This window comes from Salvelinus fontinalis, chromosome 40 (assembly GCF_029448725.1).
Source record: "Salvelinus fontinalis isolate EN_2023a chromosome 40, ASM2944872v1, whole genome shotgun sequence".
Taxonomy (NCBI): Eukaryota; Metazoa; Chordata; class Actinopteri; order Salmoniformes; family Salmonidae; genus Salvelinus; species Salvelinus fontinalis.
In genome coordinates, this window is record NC_074704.1 from 29155265 (window position 1) to 29172160 (window position 16896).

General features: G+C 42.0%; 1 protein-coding gene across 4 annotated transcripts in view; it reads left to right on the forward strand.

Annotated features, from left to right (window-relative positions):
- The window catches only part of LOC129839348 (spectrin beta chain, non-erythrocytic 1), a 118511-nt gene extending 105228 nt beyond the window's left edge, over nt 1-13283 (forward strand). For 3 of the 4 annotated variants that reach the window (XM_055906725.1, XM_055906722.1, XM_055906723.1), the window contains 5 exons: nt 7303-7357; nt 10602-10816; nt 10982-11155; nt 11428-11470; nt 11884-13283. In XM_055906725.1, coding sequence (XP_055762700.1) covers nt 7303-7357; nt 10602-10816; nt 10982-11155; nt 11428-11470; nt 11884-12102 — 706 coding nt within the window. In that variant the 3' untranslated portion in view covers nt 12103-13283. Of the gene's footprint in view, nt 1-7302; nt 7358-8986; nt 9402-10601; nt 10817-10981; nt 11156-11427; nt 11471-11883 lie in introns of those variants that run through there. The other variant, XM_055906724.1, reaches the window with a different exon arrangement.
- The last annotated feature ends 3613 nt before the right edge of the window (nt 13284-16896 follow it).

Consider the following 16896-nt stretch of genomic DNA (forward strand, 5'->3'; position numbering starts at 1 on the left):
GTTTTAGTACTGGAACTCAGAGTTGGAAATCAGTCTGTGCACTCGCGACGAAGAGGACGCGCATCTGCTAATATCGTTTTCCTATTGAACATACTGCTTTCCGTATGAAATATTATAGTTTAATTACATTTTAGGGTACCTGAGGATTATATAGAAATGTATTTTGACTTGTTTTAACAAAGTTTAGCGACAGCTTTTTGGATTCCTTTCTCTGCATGTTGAACGAGTGGATTACTCAAATCGATGGCGCCAACTAAACAGACTTTTTGGGATATAAAGAAGGATTTTATCTAACAAAACGACACTACATGTTGTAGCTGGGACCCTTTGGATCGCAAATAAGAGGAAGATTTTCAAAAAGTAAGTGAATATTTCATCGCTATTTGTGATTTTATGTAGCCTGTGCTACATAAAACAATCGCATGGCATGCTTTCGCTGTAAAGCCTATTGTAAAACAGTACAGTTAGATTACAAGAATTTAAGCTTTTAACCGATATAAGACACTTGTATGTACCTAAATGTTTAATATCCATAATTTTTATGATTATTTAATTGAATTGCGCGCCCTCCAATTTCACCGGAAGTTGTCGACAGGTGTCCCGCTTGCGGGACAGCCCTGTTTTACCACAACTCTGGAAGGATGCTTGGGGTCATTGTCCATTTGGAAGACACATTTGCGACCAAGCTTTAATTTCCTGACTGATGTTGCTTCAATATATCCACATAATTATCCTTCCTCATGAAGCCATCTGTTTTGAGAAGTGCACCAGTCCCTCCTGCAGCAAAGCACCCCCACAACATGATGCTGCCACCCCCGTTCTTCACGGTTAGGATGGTGTTCTTCGGCTTGCAAGCCGCCCCCTTTTCCCTCCAAACATAACGATGGTCATTATGGCCAAACAGTTCTATTTTTGTTTCATCAGACCAGAGGACATTTCTCCAAAAAGTACAATCTTTGTCCCCATGTGCAGTTGCAAACCGTAATCTGGCTTTTTTATGGTGGTTTTGGAGCAGTGGCTTCTTCCTTGCTGAGCGGCCTTTCAGGTTATGTCGATATAGGACTTGTTTTACTGTGGATATAGATACTTTTGTACCTGTTTCCTCCAGCATCTTGACAAGGTCCTTTGCTGTTGATTTGTACTTTTCGCACCAAAGTACGTTCATCTCTAGGAGGCAGAACGCGTCTCCTCCTGAACGGTATGACGGCTGCGTGGTCCCATGGTGTTTATACTTGCATACTATTGTTTGTACAGATGAACGTGGTACCTTCGGGCATTTGGAAATTGCTCCCAAGGATGAACCAGACTTGTGGAGTACAATTTCTTGTCTGAGGTCTTGGCTGATTTCTTTTTATTTTCCAATGATGTCAAGCAAAGAGGCACTGAGTTTGAAGGTAGGCCTTGAAATACATCCACAGGTAAACCTCCAATTTTTTATTTTTTTATTTAACCTTTATTTAACCAGGTAGGCTAGTTGAGAACAACTTCTCATTTACAACTGTGACCTGGCCAAGATAAAGCAAAGCAGTTCGACATATACAACAACATAGAGTTACACATGGAATAAACAAACATACATTCAATAATCCAGTAGGAAAAAAAATAAGTATATATACAGTGTGTGCAAATGAGGTAAGATAAGGGAGGTAAGGCAATAAAATAGGCCATAGTGGCAAGGTAATTACAATATAGCAAATAAACACTGGAGTGGTAGATGTGCAGAAGATGAATGTGCAAGTAGAGATACTGGGGTGCAAAGGAGCAAAATAAATAAATAAATACAGTATGGAGATGAGGTAGTTGGATGGGCTAAATACAGAAGGGCTATGTACAGGTGCAATGATCTGTGAGCTGCTCTGACAGCTGGTGCTTGAAGTTAGTGAAGAAGATATGAGTCTCCAGCTTCAGCGATTTTTGCAGTTCGTTCCAGTCATTGGCAGCAGAGAACTGGAAGGAAAGGCGGCCAAAGGTTGAATTGGCTTTGGCGGTGACCAGTGAAATATACCTGCTGGAGCTCGTGCTTGCTGGTGGGTGCTGCTAAGGTGACCAGTGAATTGAGATAAGGCGGGGCTTTACCTAGCAAAGACTTGTAGATGACCTGGAGTCAGTGGGTTTGGCGACGAGTATGAAGCGAGGGCCAGCCAACGAGAGCATACAGGTCGCAGTGGTGGGTAGTATATGGGGCTTTGGTGACAAAACGGATGGCACTGTGATAGACTACATCCAATTTGTTGAGTAGAGTGTTGGAGGCTATTTTGTAAATTACATCACCGAAGTCGAGGATCGGTAGGATAGTCAGTTTTACGAGGGTATGTTTGGCAGCATGAGTGAAGGATGTTTTGTTGCAAAATAGGAAGCCGATTCTAGATTTAATTTGGGATTGGAGATGCTTAAAATGGGTCTGGAAAGAGAGTTTACAGTCTAACCAGACACCTAGGTATTTGTAGTTGTCCACATATTCTAGGTCAGAACCGTCCAGAGTAGTGATGCTGGATGGGCGGGCAGGTGCTGGCAGCGATCGGTTGAAGAGTATGCATTTAGTTTTACTTGCATTTAAGAGCAGTTGGAGGCCACGGAAGGAGAGTTGTATGGCATTGAAGCTCGCCTGGAGGTTAGTTAGTTAGCACAGTGTCCAAAGAAGGGCCAGAAGTATACAGAATGGTGTCAGCTGCGTAGAGGTGGATTAGAGAATCGCCAGCAGCAAGAGCGACATCATTGATGTATACAGAGAAGAGAGTCTGCCCGAGAATTGAATTGACAATTGACTCAAATTATGTCAATTAGCTTAACAGAAGCTTCTAAAGCCATGACATAATTTTCTGGAATTTTCCAAGTTGTTTGAAGGCACAGTCAACTTAGTGTATGTAAACTTCTGACCCACTGGAATTGTGATACAGTGAATTATAAGTTAAATAATCTGTCTGTAAACAATTGTTGGAAAAATGACTTGTCATGCACAAAGTAGATGTCCTAACCGACTTTCCAAAACTATAGTTTGTTAACACGAAATGTGTGGAGTGATTGAAAAACAAGTTTTAATGACTCCAACCTAAGTGTATGTAAACTTCCGACTTCAACTGTATATGTAAAGATAAGATTCAATTAAGAATAGTCTGATGGGTGACAATATTAGCCTGTCACTTGTGAATGATATATTATCACTTGTGACTGATGCCCAGCATAAGAAACTGCATTTTTTTTCTAATCATAGTCACACACCTTATGTATGTATGCCTATATGTTTTGATAAGGTTTATATCACAATTAAAGTGGCCAAATAACTTCTTAAAATTAAGCACGTTAATCTGCTTTACAAGGCGTTTAGAGCCTAACTGGCATGCATAAACAGCTGTGAGTTTCAAGTTTCGGGTAGATAATTTCACCATAAATATGCACCTTTTTAAGAAGTTTTTTTTGATAATGGTGTTTTCCCGCTAATGGAACATTCGCGCTTATAGCCTACTGCCATGTGCACATTGCTGTGCTTATAATGTGAAGAAATAGCCTAATAGTTTATTAACATTTTAAGCTAAATGTTCTGATCTGTTGCGTCAGCCACATTGCGTAAAATAATGTTTTGATGCTAGTGGTTGTATTAATTTGCAATCTATTGCATCCCACAACTGTCCCAGACTATGTTTGGAATATTTATTTCTTGCACAGAATAGAATGTCGATTTTTGTACTATGGGGATAGTAGATTGACATAGGCTAGTGCTTTTACTGCTCGTTAGGCCTACTAATCTTGTTGGCTAATGAAAAGTAAATGTGGACAGTTCTTCCAATATCTTCAATTATGCACCTCAGAATTGGATAAGGATGCGTGCAGTTGCGTCCCCGATGTGTCTGTCTTCACTTGTAGCCTGTGAGAAAGACCTGATCATGTGATGGAGAGCCATGTGAGTGATAGGTGTTTAGGAGCGCGCAGCACTCAGGGAGAAGGGCACAACGCAGCACTCAGGGAGAAGGGCACAACGCAGCACTCAGGGAGAAGGGCACAACGCAGCACTCAGGGAGAAGGGCACAACGCAGCACTCAGGGAGAAGGGCACAACGCAGCACTCAGGGAGAAGGGCACAACGCAGCACTCAGGGAGAAGGGCACAACGCAGCACCCAGGGAGAAGGGCACAACGCAGCACTCAGGGAGAACTACACAACGCAGCACTCAGGGAGAACTACACAACGCAGCACTCAGGGAGAACTACACAACGCAGCACTCAGGGAGAAGGGCACAACGCAGCACTCAGGGAGAAGGGCACAACGCAGCACCCAGGGAGAAGGGCACAACGCAGCACTCAGGGAGAACTACACAACGCAGCACTCAGGGAGAACTACACAACGCAGCACTCAGGGAGAAGGGCACAACGCAGCACTCAGGGAGAAGGGCACAACGCAGCACTCAGGGAGAAGGGCACAACGCAGCACTCAGGGAGAAGGGCACAACGCAGCACCCAGGGAGAAGGGCACAACGCAGCACTCAGGGAGAAGGGCACAACGCAGCACTCAGGGAGAAGGGCACAACGCAGCACCCAGGGAGAAGGGCACAACGCAGCACTCAGGGAGAACTACACAACGCAGCACTCAGGGAGAACTACACAACGCAGCACTCAGGGAGAACTACACAACGCAGCACTCAGGGAGAAGGGCACAACGCAGCACTCAGGGAGAAGGGCACAACGCAGCACCCAGGGAGAAGGGCACAACGCAGCACTCAGGGAGAACTACACAACGCAGCACTCAGGGAGAACTACACAACGCAGCACTCAGGGAGAACTACACAACGCAGCACTCAGGGAGAACTACACAACGCAGCACTCAGGGAGAAGGGCACAACGCAGCACTCAGGGAGAAGGGCACAACGCAGCACTCAGGGAGAAGGGCACAACGCAGCACTCAGGGAGAAGGGCACAACGCAGCACTCAGGGAGAACTACACAACGCAGCACTCAGGGAGAAGGGCACAACGCAGCACTCAGGGAGAACTACACAACGCAGCACTCAGGGAGAAGGGCACAACGCAGCACTCAGGGAGAACTACACAACGCAGCACTCAGGGAGAAAGGCACAACGCAGCACTCAGGGAGAACTACACAACGCAGCACTCAGGGAGAACTACACAACGCAGCACTCAGGGAGAAGGGCACAACGCAGCACTCAGGGAGAACTACACAACGCAGCACTCAGGGAGAAGGGCACAACGCAGCACTCAGGGAGAAGGGCACAACGCAGCACTCAGGGAGAAGGGCACAACGCAGCACTCAGGGAGAAGGGCACAACGCAGCACTCAGGGAGAAGGGCACAACGCAGCACTCAGGGAGAAGGGCACAACGCAGCACTCAGGGAGAAGGGCACAACGCAGCACTCAGGGAGAAGGGCACAACGCAGCACTCAGGGAGAAGGGCACAACGCAGCACTCAGGGAGAAGGGCACAACGCAGCACTCAGGGAGAAGGGCACAACGCAGCACTCAGGGAGAAGGGCACAACGCAGCACTCAGGGAGAAGGGCACAACGCAGCACTCAGGGAGAAGGGCACAACGCAGCACTCAGGGAGAAGGGCACAACGCAGCACTCAGGGAGAAGGGCACAACGCAGCACTCAGGGAGAAGGGCACAACGCAGCACTCAGGGAGAAGGGCACAACGCAGCACTCAGGGAGAAGGGCACAACGCAGCACTCAGGGAGAAGGGCACAACGCAGCACTCCGGCCACTGGCCGCAAAAGGCATGGATTTTTTTTAGAGTGCATTACGGCCACAAAGGGGATGCCACAGTGAAATCGAGGCATTATCAAGTGTCAAATTGTGAATGAAAGACAAGTGAAGTGTTTACAGCCTGTGCAAAAAACAAGTCAGAGCTCATGCTACTGTTTTCAAATCATCATTAGAGTCACATCATGCAGCCTTACAATGTATTAAACATCAAAACATATAGCACAACGTTTCTAGAACAACTAAAGTTACATTAATAACTCTAAATGAAGCATATAGGAGTACCTATTTCTTTGCTAATCGCTCAATACAGAATAGCCGAATGTGCGCACTCCCTCAAATCGTTTGGAAAAAATATTTCGATTTTTTCAGCTTTGTTCAATTGTGTTCTTCATACTATAAAATAATATAAAATAATGTCACAGAATTCTAAACAAATCTTGTCTGTTAAATGAACAAGTGTAGCCCACAGCCATTTGGCATAGCCAGATCAGGACCTAACATAATGTCACGCCCTGAACATAGTAAGCTGTTTTTTCTCTGTGTTGGTTGGGGCGTGATGGTGACTTGGGTGGGTTATCTAGGTGAATTTGTATGTCTATGGTGGCCTGATATGGTTCCCAATCAGAGGCAGCTGTTTATCGTTGTCTCTGATTGGGGATCATATTTAGGCAGCCATTTTCCTTTTGTGTTTCTGGGATCTTGTCTACATTGAGTTGCCTGAGTGCATACCAGTAGCGTCACGTTTCGGTTGTTCTTTATTGTATTGTATTGTATTGTTTTGGCGAGTTTCAGTTTATTAAAATATGTGGAACTCTACTCACGCTGCGCCTTGGTCTCATCCTTATAATGAACGTGACACAAGGACATATCAGAGTATGCTATTCTGTTCTTCTGAAATAGACTACATTTTCTTCATATCATGATTTTTTGACCTGTTTAAAATAAATAAGGGATTTATTGTGAAGGTGTAGGCTATATTACATGGATTTATTATACTTTTTAAAATGTAGATGTTCTGAAGGTCTGCATTGGTAGCTTGTAGGCTATGTGAGAAAGCCAGGATATGAATGGTCAATTACCGTGAGACCAGTTATTTCCTTGACAATCACTGGCTGACGAAATGTTGTAACTGTCACCGCCCTAGTAGCGGTGTTGGTAAAGAAACAGACAAGGGTGTGTTTCCCAAAGTCATCATAGCTAATGTAGTTTGTTACTTATCGGAAAGACCCAGACTCATTCCACTCCCAGACTCATTCCAATCGTAGAATAACAAAGTGCTTCCTTTTACGTATTTCAGTGTTTCCCAAACTCTGTCATGGGGACCCCAAGGGGTGCACATTTTGGTTTTTGTCCTAGCACCACACAGTTGATTGAAATAGTCAACTCATCATTAAGCTTAGATTATTTGAATAATCTGTGTAGTGCTAGGGCAAAGAACCAACATGTGCACTCATCAAACAATTGTGACTCTTTCAAGTAAATCAAGTTAGCTATGAAAATCACCACAGACAAGTTGTTAGGTAGCTCATGGACACTTACTTATCTTCGTTGACTTGCTTCCTGATTATCCCTTTCTACTTTATATTCTCCACAGTGGGGTAGAGAACGGATTGCAGAACGGACTGCCCTCAGACCAAGATTCTCCACAGGTAAGTTACTGCTCCAAAGTTTACCACCAAAAATATGCCATCTTTTAGGGTCAATAGACTGACTAGGGCCTTACTTCTCAGAGCATTACATTGTTAAATCTCACCTAAGGTGCCTTGTTTGCATCTGAGGTGTTTCCCAGAAAACATAATTGCATTAAAGCTGAAGAATGAAATATGAATATATTGAAATATTTTATGTATGAAATATAAATTCAATTATTTTGGTGTGAAGGCCCATCCATGCCCCTTCAAATTATAATAATAATTAATGTTGGTGCATGACCCCACTGGTGTCAAGGCCACCTCTTATGTAGGTTAATCTGCATTTTGTCCTGCGCTACCCTGTCATTACAGTACTTCTTCAATAACTACTAACGACAAACTAAGACCCAAGTATATGTAGAACAATGAAGCAGCAATTCCTGCTTGTGCATGCCTGTCACATATTTCTAAAACTAAAAGCATTGTATTTGAGACAAATCATTCACTAAACCCTAAACCTCAACTAAATCTTGTAATAAATAATGTGGAAATTTAGCAAGTTGAGGTGACTAAACTGCTTGGAGTAACCTTGGATTGTAAACTGTCATTGTCAAAACATATTGATACAACAGTAGCTAAGATGGGGAGGAGTCTGTCCATAATAAAGCGCTACTGCTCTACCTTCTTAACAGCGCTATCAACAAGGCAGGTCCTACTGGCCCTAGTTTTGTCGTACCTGGACTACTGTTCAGTCGTGTGGTCAGGTGCCACAAAGGGACTTAAAAAAATTGCAATTGGCTCAAAACAGGGAAGCACGGCTGGCCCTTGGATGTACACAGAGAGCTCACATCAATAATATGCTTGTCAATCTCTCCTGGCTCAAAGCGGAGGAGAGATTGACTTCATCATTACTTGTATTTATAAGAGGTATTGACATTTTGAATGCACCAAGCTGTCTGTTTGAACTACTGGCGCACAGCTCGGACACCCATGCATACCCCACAAGACATGCCACAAGAGGTCTCTTGACAGTCCCCAAGTCCAAAACAGACTATGGGAGGTGCACAGTACTAAATAGAGCCATGACTACATGGAACTCTATTCCACATCAAGTAACTGATGCAAGCAGTAAAATTTGATTTAAAAAACAGATAAAAATACACCTTATGGAACAGTGGGGACTGTGAAGCAACACAAACATATACAGAGACACATGCATACACATGATAACATACACACTATACACACACATACACATCAATGTTGTATTGTAGATATGTGGTAGTGGTGGAGTAGGGGCCTGAGGGCACACAGTGTGTTGTGAAATCTGTGAATGTATTGTAATGTTTTTCAAATTGTATAACTGCCTTCGTTTTGCTGGACCCCAGGAAGAGATAATGGGGATCCATAATAAATACAAATACAAATAGACAGCATTGGTATGGTGCTACAGTGCAGCCTAGGGTTCAAATACTATTTAGGGTAATTTAATTACTTTCAAAGACATTCCAAAGTAAATATTTATTATTTTTTATTTTTAAGACAAGTAGTTCATTATTGGAATGTATTAGAAAATACAATTGGAATGTATTTCAAAACTCAAATACACTTCCATGCATGTAACCCAGGCATTTTATTACATTTCAGGAGAAGACCCAGATGCAGACAGTGTCGAAGTAACAAAAGTATATTACTAGAACAGGGGGCAGGCAAAACGACAGGTCAATGGCAGGCAGAGGTCAGTAATCCAGATCAGAGTCCATCAAGTACAGAACGGCAGGCAGTCTCAAGGTCAGGGTATGCAGAGGTCAATAATCCCGGAGGGTGTGACAAGTTACAGAATGGCAGACAGGGTCAAGGTAGGCAGAATGGTCAAAACTGGGGAAACTAGAAACCAGGAACTAGAAAAAGACAGGAGCAAGAGGAAAAACACTGGTAGGCTTGACAAAGAAAACAAACTGGCAACAGACAGAACACAGGTATAAGTACACTGGGGAAGATGGCCGACACCTGGAGGGGGGGTGGAAACAAGCACAGAGACATGTGAAACAGACCACGGTGTGACAGTACATCCTGGACTGTACTGTGTGACAGTCCAGGATGTCCCTAGCGGGGACCCAGCACCTCTACTCCGGGCCATAACCCTCCCAGTCAACCAGGTACTGGAATCCCCTGCCCCGCTGTTGAACCTTCAGGAGGCGCCTCCCCGTGTACGCCGGTTGGCCATCGATAAGAGGGGTGGGCCTAGAAACAGGAGACAAAGGGCTGTGAGAGGACAGGCTGGCCGGCAACCCAATGAGTGTGGTCAGACTACCCTTCCTCTACAGGCTCATCCTGACATGACCCTCCAGCATGACAATGCCACCAGCTGTACTGCTCGTTCTGTGCGTGATTTCCTACAAGACAGGAATGTCAGTGTTCTGCAATGGCCAGCGAAGAGCCCGGATCTCAATACCATTGAGCACATCTGGGACGTGTTGGATCGGAGGGTGAGGGCTAGGGCCATTCCCCCCAGAAATGTCCGGGAACTTGCAGGTGCCTTGGTGGAAGAGTGGGGTAACATCTCACAGCAAGAACTGTCAAATCGGGTGCAGTCCATGAGGAGGAGATGCAATGCAGTACTTAATGCAGCTGGTGGCCACACCAGATACTGACTGTTACTTTTGATTTTGACCCCCCCCCCCCCTTTGTTCAGGGACACATTATTCCATTTCTGTTAGTCACATGTTATGGTCATACAAATATTTACATGTTAAGTGTGCTGAAAATAAACGCAGTTCACAGTGAGAGGACATTTATTTTTTGCAGAGTTTAGTACTTTAAAGTATTTTTACTTAATTAAGTACTTTACACCACTGATCAGGTGAGCTACATCAGGTGATAATGCCTATTGCTAATAATATGGACCAATATGTTATATTGGGATCATTTCTGGAAGGGGAAATTATAGTTTAGATGTCAGCATCATTCAAGGCTGCTCTAATGACTTACATGGCTTTTTACGCTTCTCCGTTCACAGCCGATGAGTAGTCCATGCACACGGGCTCCTTGGATGTAGACAGAAGCTCCTGGCTCAGCCTGTTCCAACACTCCAACAGGTCTAGGGCTCAATCACAGCCCGAGGCAACAAGAGGCCTACTCAGTCACAACATTCTTTGTCCAAATACAATTCAGAAACCAAAATGAGCTATTAGCGTTGCATACTCTAGTTTTAAGGCATGATTGGGGAAATGATTGGGCTCTCTCTCTCTCACACACATAGAATGGCTTGGATAGAGTTGAGATCATGAATGGAGTGGCGGAGCAGAACTCAAAGGACCCGAGCCCCATTCCCTCACCCACAGCCAGCCGGCAGGGCAAGGGCAGCCTGTCCTCCACGTTGCTGACCCAAAACCACTATTCGCCTGCGGCTCAGATGGAGGGCTTCCTGCATCGCAAGCATGAATGGGAGGGACACAACAAGAAGGCCTCAAGCAGGTATGGTGAACTGGATCAAAAGAGAGAATCCAAATAGCATTGTTTGGAAGAAGTCATTTAATTATACAGTTTATTTTTATGTAAAATATATTATTTTAAGGAAGTTAACTTGTGTTGTACAATACATCCCAGGCTCACAATGACTCATTCGGCTCTCTTTTTCAGATCCTGGCATAACGTGTACTGCGTTATCAAAAATCAGGAAATGGGCTTCTACAAAGACAACAAGGGTGCTGGTCAAGGCATCCCCTACCATAATGCGATTCCGATCAGTCTAATGGGGGCTGTGTGTGATGTGGCCATGGACTACAAAAAAAAGAAGCATGTCTTCAAACTCAGGTTAAAAATTATAAAAATTTGAGTTGTGTTCATGGTTCTTCTCACGGAATCACCCCAGAAGTGGATCCTCTCAGTTGCACTTCATTACGCTATCTGCTTCAGTCTAAATCGGATTTCTTCATGTTCTAGTTCATTTTGTTCAAACCAGTTCAGCTTAATGACTGCCACTTCAGAAAGTTTTTTTGTGTGCAAATGTTGCTATCCGAATCTCTTTTGAATCTGAAATATATATGTTTATAAAGTTACCAATTTTTTTTTCATTTTTCTTTCAGAGTTGCTGATGGAAATGAGTATCTCTTCCAAGCCAAAGAAGAAGTAAGTCGGCTTCCTTTGTTTAACATTTTGTGTAATCGTGTTAAAGATTGTTTCAGTAGGCCAAAACAAAACAGTGGGTATACTGTAAAACAAATGAACAACAACTTTTGTATAGAGGCCCTGGTCTTGACTACCCAACCTAATTCTTGGGCTAGTTGTTAAACTGGCCTCCACCACCTTGCATTCACCTATTCTTCTAGGGTGAGTTTCCCCAAAATTCCCTAGCTAATGTGGCACTTTAAATCTCATGACGCCAGACTCAGTCCACTTGTAGAAAAGAAAAGTACTTCTTTGGCAAATTTCTTTCACTTAGAAACATAGATCTTTACAATTGCCATTCTCTTTTTGAGACAGAAAGCACAACATTAGCTAAAAAGTGCTTAGGAAACTGACCTTTCAATGACCCCTTACAGGAGGAGATGAGCACATGGATCCAGGCCATTCTGAATGCGGGGACACCTGACAAGGTATCGATTACGCCCAGCAACCAGAGCACTCCGGCGTCGAGCCGAGCCCAGACCCTGCCCGCCACCGTCACCCTCACCACCGAATCCAGCCCGGGCAAGCGGGAGAAAGACAAGGAAAAGGACAAGGAGAAGCGATTCAGCCTCTTTGGCAAGAAAAAACTATAAAGTTTCTCAGCAATGAAGACATTCTGTTTTTTATTAGTGCAGTATTGTTTTTTTCTTTACTTCTTTTTAATTTTGTCTGTCCAGCCACAATGATATTCCTGCTCAACTACACCACATGCTGTGTTTTAATGTTCCTTGAATTGGGTAAAACGATTGAGACTTGAAATACAAATGTAAATGAAACATTTGAACTTTGTTAGTGTCAAGGTGTATCTGGCAGGTTCCATCATGAAATAGATTTGGTAATATCAAATATCATGAGGACCATTTTATTTTTTAACCTTAATTATTTACTTGTAAAAATGTGTTTTTGTGCTTTTTCCTTGTCATTGTGTTTTGTTAAAATGGGTCTGAGTATTTAAACATTTCCTCAATTTTGTGAGGGTGTCTTCAAGAGGCAGCCTTTTTCTGTTGAAAAGGGAGACAACATTACTTCAAAATAAATCATTTTTGTGACTGGACATACACATATTGAATAAAGAATTTTATGAAACTTTTCAACATAATTTACTATGATTCCTACTTGAGTTTAAATTGAAATCAAACAACATCGAGAAAATATCAGGCTCCAAAAGGGCATAGCTAGCCAATATTATCAATAAGCGCATTTATTTTTAGGTCAAGATAAGCCTAATAATACACCTGTAATTGAAACAAGATGAATATCTTTAAATTATTCCCTCATGGAGTAATGTTTTATATACATCATGGACCAGTATTTTTTTTTCCTTTGTTTGTTTACTTTTGTCCCTCTTGAGTTGCATCATAATATATGTTTCCAAATAATAATAGTTGGCTACAGGTTATAAAATGAGTATGTATAACAAACACTTTAAAGCATTGATGTTAAATGGGAATGTGAAAATTCAGCATTTACTGCAAAAAAAGGTTGCTTGCTTGTTGGCTCTAACAATGCACATTATAATTTTTGCTATGTTATCCTGCTATTAGATACATAGTGTGCATTTCTTTGTCACTTTATCTATTGTATTGAGAAAAATAACATCTTACTGTACAATCATAAATTATGTAATAGGAATGAAATGCTTTGCAATGCCTGGGTCTTTGGGCATATATAGAACATTGACCCGGATTTCTGATGTATGGAACTGCACCTGTAGACTTTTTCTCTCTCTCTCCCTCAAATATGTGCGATGTCATTAAAATGCGATTAAACATTAGAGTTTGTGTGCTATCTATGGTTTTGGAAAAGTGGAGCGCGTCTGCTTGAAAATGTTGAACCTTGCTGTAATCTAATGAGTACTTTAAGTCTACTCTGTCGGCTCTGTGCAATCAATGTAACTGTAAATACACATTCAAAGTTCAAATGCCCTAGTCTATAACTTCAGTACAGAGCACCTTATTGTGATGTGCGGGTCATATTTTTGTTAACCCGCAACAGCCCACAATTCCTAATAGCCTATCAAAATGTTGGAAATTATAAGAAACAAAGCCTAGTGGCGGTAAAAAAAATATCCTGCACCCCGTCAAAACATTTTTCCAGCATCTCTACAGTGCATTTTCTGTGTTTGTGGGTTAGGGTGCGGTGTGGGCCTCAGATTTTTACTTTATCACATATAGTAGGGCAGTTGCAGATGGGTTATTTGTTCGTCAACTTGTCTATAATTAGCTACATGCAGCTTATCTTCTGTCATACAGTGCCTTCAGAAAGTGGTCGTACCCTTTGACTTTTTCCAAATTTTGTTGTCTTACGAAGTGGGATTCAAGTGGATGTAATTGTCATTTTTTTGTCAAAGTCTACACAAAATACTCTAATGTCAAAGTGGAAGAAGAATTTTAACATTTATTTTTATTATGGAAAATAAAATACTATTATATCTTGATTAGATAACTATTCAATATTTTTTTAAATATTAATACAAATTAAATAACTGAAATATAGTTGTTGCACAAGTATTCAGCTCTCTGATTCAATACATGTTAGAATCACCTTTGGCAGCAACTAAAGCTGTGAGTCTTTCTGGGTAAGTCTAAGAACTTTGCACACCTGGATTGTACAATATTTTCCAATTATTCTTTTTTTTAAATGTCAAGCTCTGTCAAGTTGGTTGTTGAACATTACTAGACAGTCATTTTCAAGTCTTGCCATATACAGTTGAAGTCAGAAGTTTACATACACCTTAGCTTATTTTTTTTAGGATAAAAAAAAATGGATCAGAGCTAAGCACATGCAAGTTGCTTACTAGAGTGATCTAGTTACAGTTTTGACTTAAATCGGCTTGAAAATACAGTTGAAGTTTACATACACTTCGGTTGGAGTCATTAACACTAGTTTTTCAACCACTCCACAGATGTCTTGTTAACAAACTATAGTTTTGGGAAGTCAGTTAGGACATCTACTTTGTGCATGACACAAGTAATTGTTCCAACAATTGTTTACAGACAGATTATTTCACTTATAACTCACTGTATCACAATTCCAGTGGGTCAGAAGTTTACATACACTAAGTTGACTGTGCCTTTAAACAGCTTGGAAAATTCCAGAAAATTATGTAATGTCTTTAGAAGCTTCTGATAGGCTAATTGACATCATTTAAGTCAATTGGAGGTGTACCTGTGGATGTATTTCAAGGCCTACCTTCAAACTCAGTGCCTCTTTGCTTGACATCATGGGGAAATCTAAAGAAATCAGCCAAGACCTCAGACAAAAAATTGTAGTCTGGTCTGGTTTATCCTTGGGAGCAATTTCCAAACGCCTGAAGGTACCACGTTGTACAAACAATAGTACGCAAATATAAACACCATGGGACCAAGCAGCTGTCATACTGCTCAGGAGGGAGACGTGTTCTGTCTCCTAGAGATGAACGTACTTTGGTGCGAAAAGTGCAAATCAATCCCAGAACAACAGCAAGGACCTTGTGAAGATGCTGGAGGAAACGGGTACAAAAGTATCTATATCCACAGTAAAACGAGTCCTATATCGACATAACCTGAAAGGCCGCTCAGCAAGGAAGAAGCCACTGCTCCAAAACAGCCATATAAAAGCCAGAGTACGGTTTGCAACTGCACACGAGGACAAAGATTGTAATTTTTGGAGAAATGTCCTCTGGTCTGATGAAACAAAAATAGACCTGTTTGGCCATAATGACCGTCATTATGTTTGGAGGAAAAAGGGGGATGCTTGCAAGCCGAAGAACACCATCCCAACCGTGAAGCACGTGAGTGGCAGCATCATGTTGTGGGGGTGCTTTGCTGCAGGAGGGACTGGTGCACTTCACAAAATAGATTGCATCATGAGGGAGGAAAATTGTGGATATATTGAAGCAACATCTCAAGACATCAGTCAGGAAGTTAAAGCTTTGTCACAAATGGGTCTTCCAAATGGACAATGACCCCAAGCATACTTCCAAAGTTGTGGTAAAATGGCTTAACTTCTTGCGAATATAGGGGGTGCTGTTTCGACTTAGCATAAATTCGTCTCCAGATTAAACTGCCTAGTACTCAATTCTTGCTCGTACAATATGCATATTATTATTATTATTGGATAGAAAACACTCTCTAGTTTCTATAACCGTTGGAATTATGTCTCTGAGTGGAACAGAACTCATTCTACAGCACTTTTCCTGCCAGGGAGTGAGATTTCAGAAATCTTGGTCCCTGTTCCCAATTCAGTTTTTAAGTCCCTGTGAATCCTATGGGGCTACAAACACTGCCTACGCCTTCCTCTAGATGTCAGTAAGTGGTGACAATTTGAATGGAGTCGATTGCGCAATCAGGGACTTTATAAAAGACAGAAAGGCGGAAGGAGCTTTCTGTTCTTCAATGCGCTCGACGCACGATGGACGTCGGACTGGTCTCTTTCCAAGCTTTGGTTTAGCCAGTAATATATCGCCGGTCATGTTTTTACTCGTTATAGGTGTTAAAAACATCATAAGGTAGTTAATTTAAACCGTTTTATAGCAATTTATATCCGTTTAGTGCGATTTTCTGGCATTTCTTTGTGACGCACTTCCAAGAGCTGGGCACTTTTCTAGTACATGCAGAACGTTAGTGGCCATTTCAACGGGACAAGAGGACATCTTTCGACCAAAAGACGATTAGACCGGAGAAAGGATACATTGCCCAAGATTCTGATGGAAGATCAGCTCATAGTAAGAACTATTTATGATGATAAATCGTTGTTCTGTAGAAAAATGTTAAACGCATATTCCGCCATTTTCTTTGGGGTAGCTTCGCTTTGGCGCACCCGGTATTGCACAGTAAGGGTAATTTAAAAAATGTAATTCAGCGATTGCATTAAGAACTAATTTGTCTTTCAATAGCTGTCCTCCCTGTATTTTTTAGTCAAGTTTATGAATATTTATTCATTAGACTAGATCACTGTCCAATATGGCGCCCGACATTTTCAGGCCAGTTTTGCTACTATTCTCATTGTATAACCACGTTTTTTTGTGGCTAAATATGCACATTTTCGAACAAACTCTATATGTATGTTGTAATATGATGTTACAGGAGTGTCATCGGAAGAATTCTGAGAAGGTTAGTGAAAAAATTAATACATTTTGGTGGTGATAATGCTATCGCTCTTTTGCCTTGAATCAATACTCGGGTAACGTTTGCACATGTGGTATGCTAATATAACGATTTATTGTGTTTTCGCTGTAAAACACTTAGAAAATCTGAAATATTGTCTGAATTCACAAGATCTGTGTCTTTCCATTGCTGTGAGCTGTGTATCTTTAAGAAATTAGTAATTAGGTAATACACGTTGCTCTCTGTATTTATTCTAGTCGAGTTGTGATGGTGGGTGCAATTGTAAACTATGATTTCTAC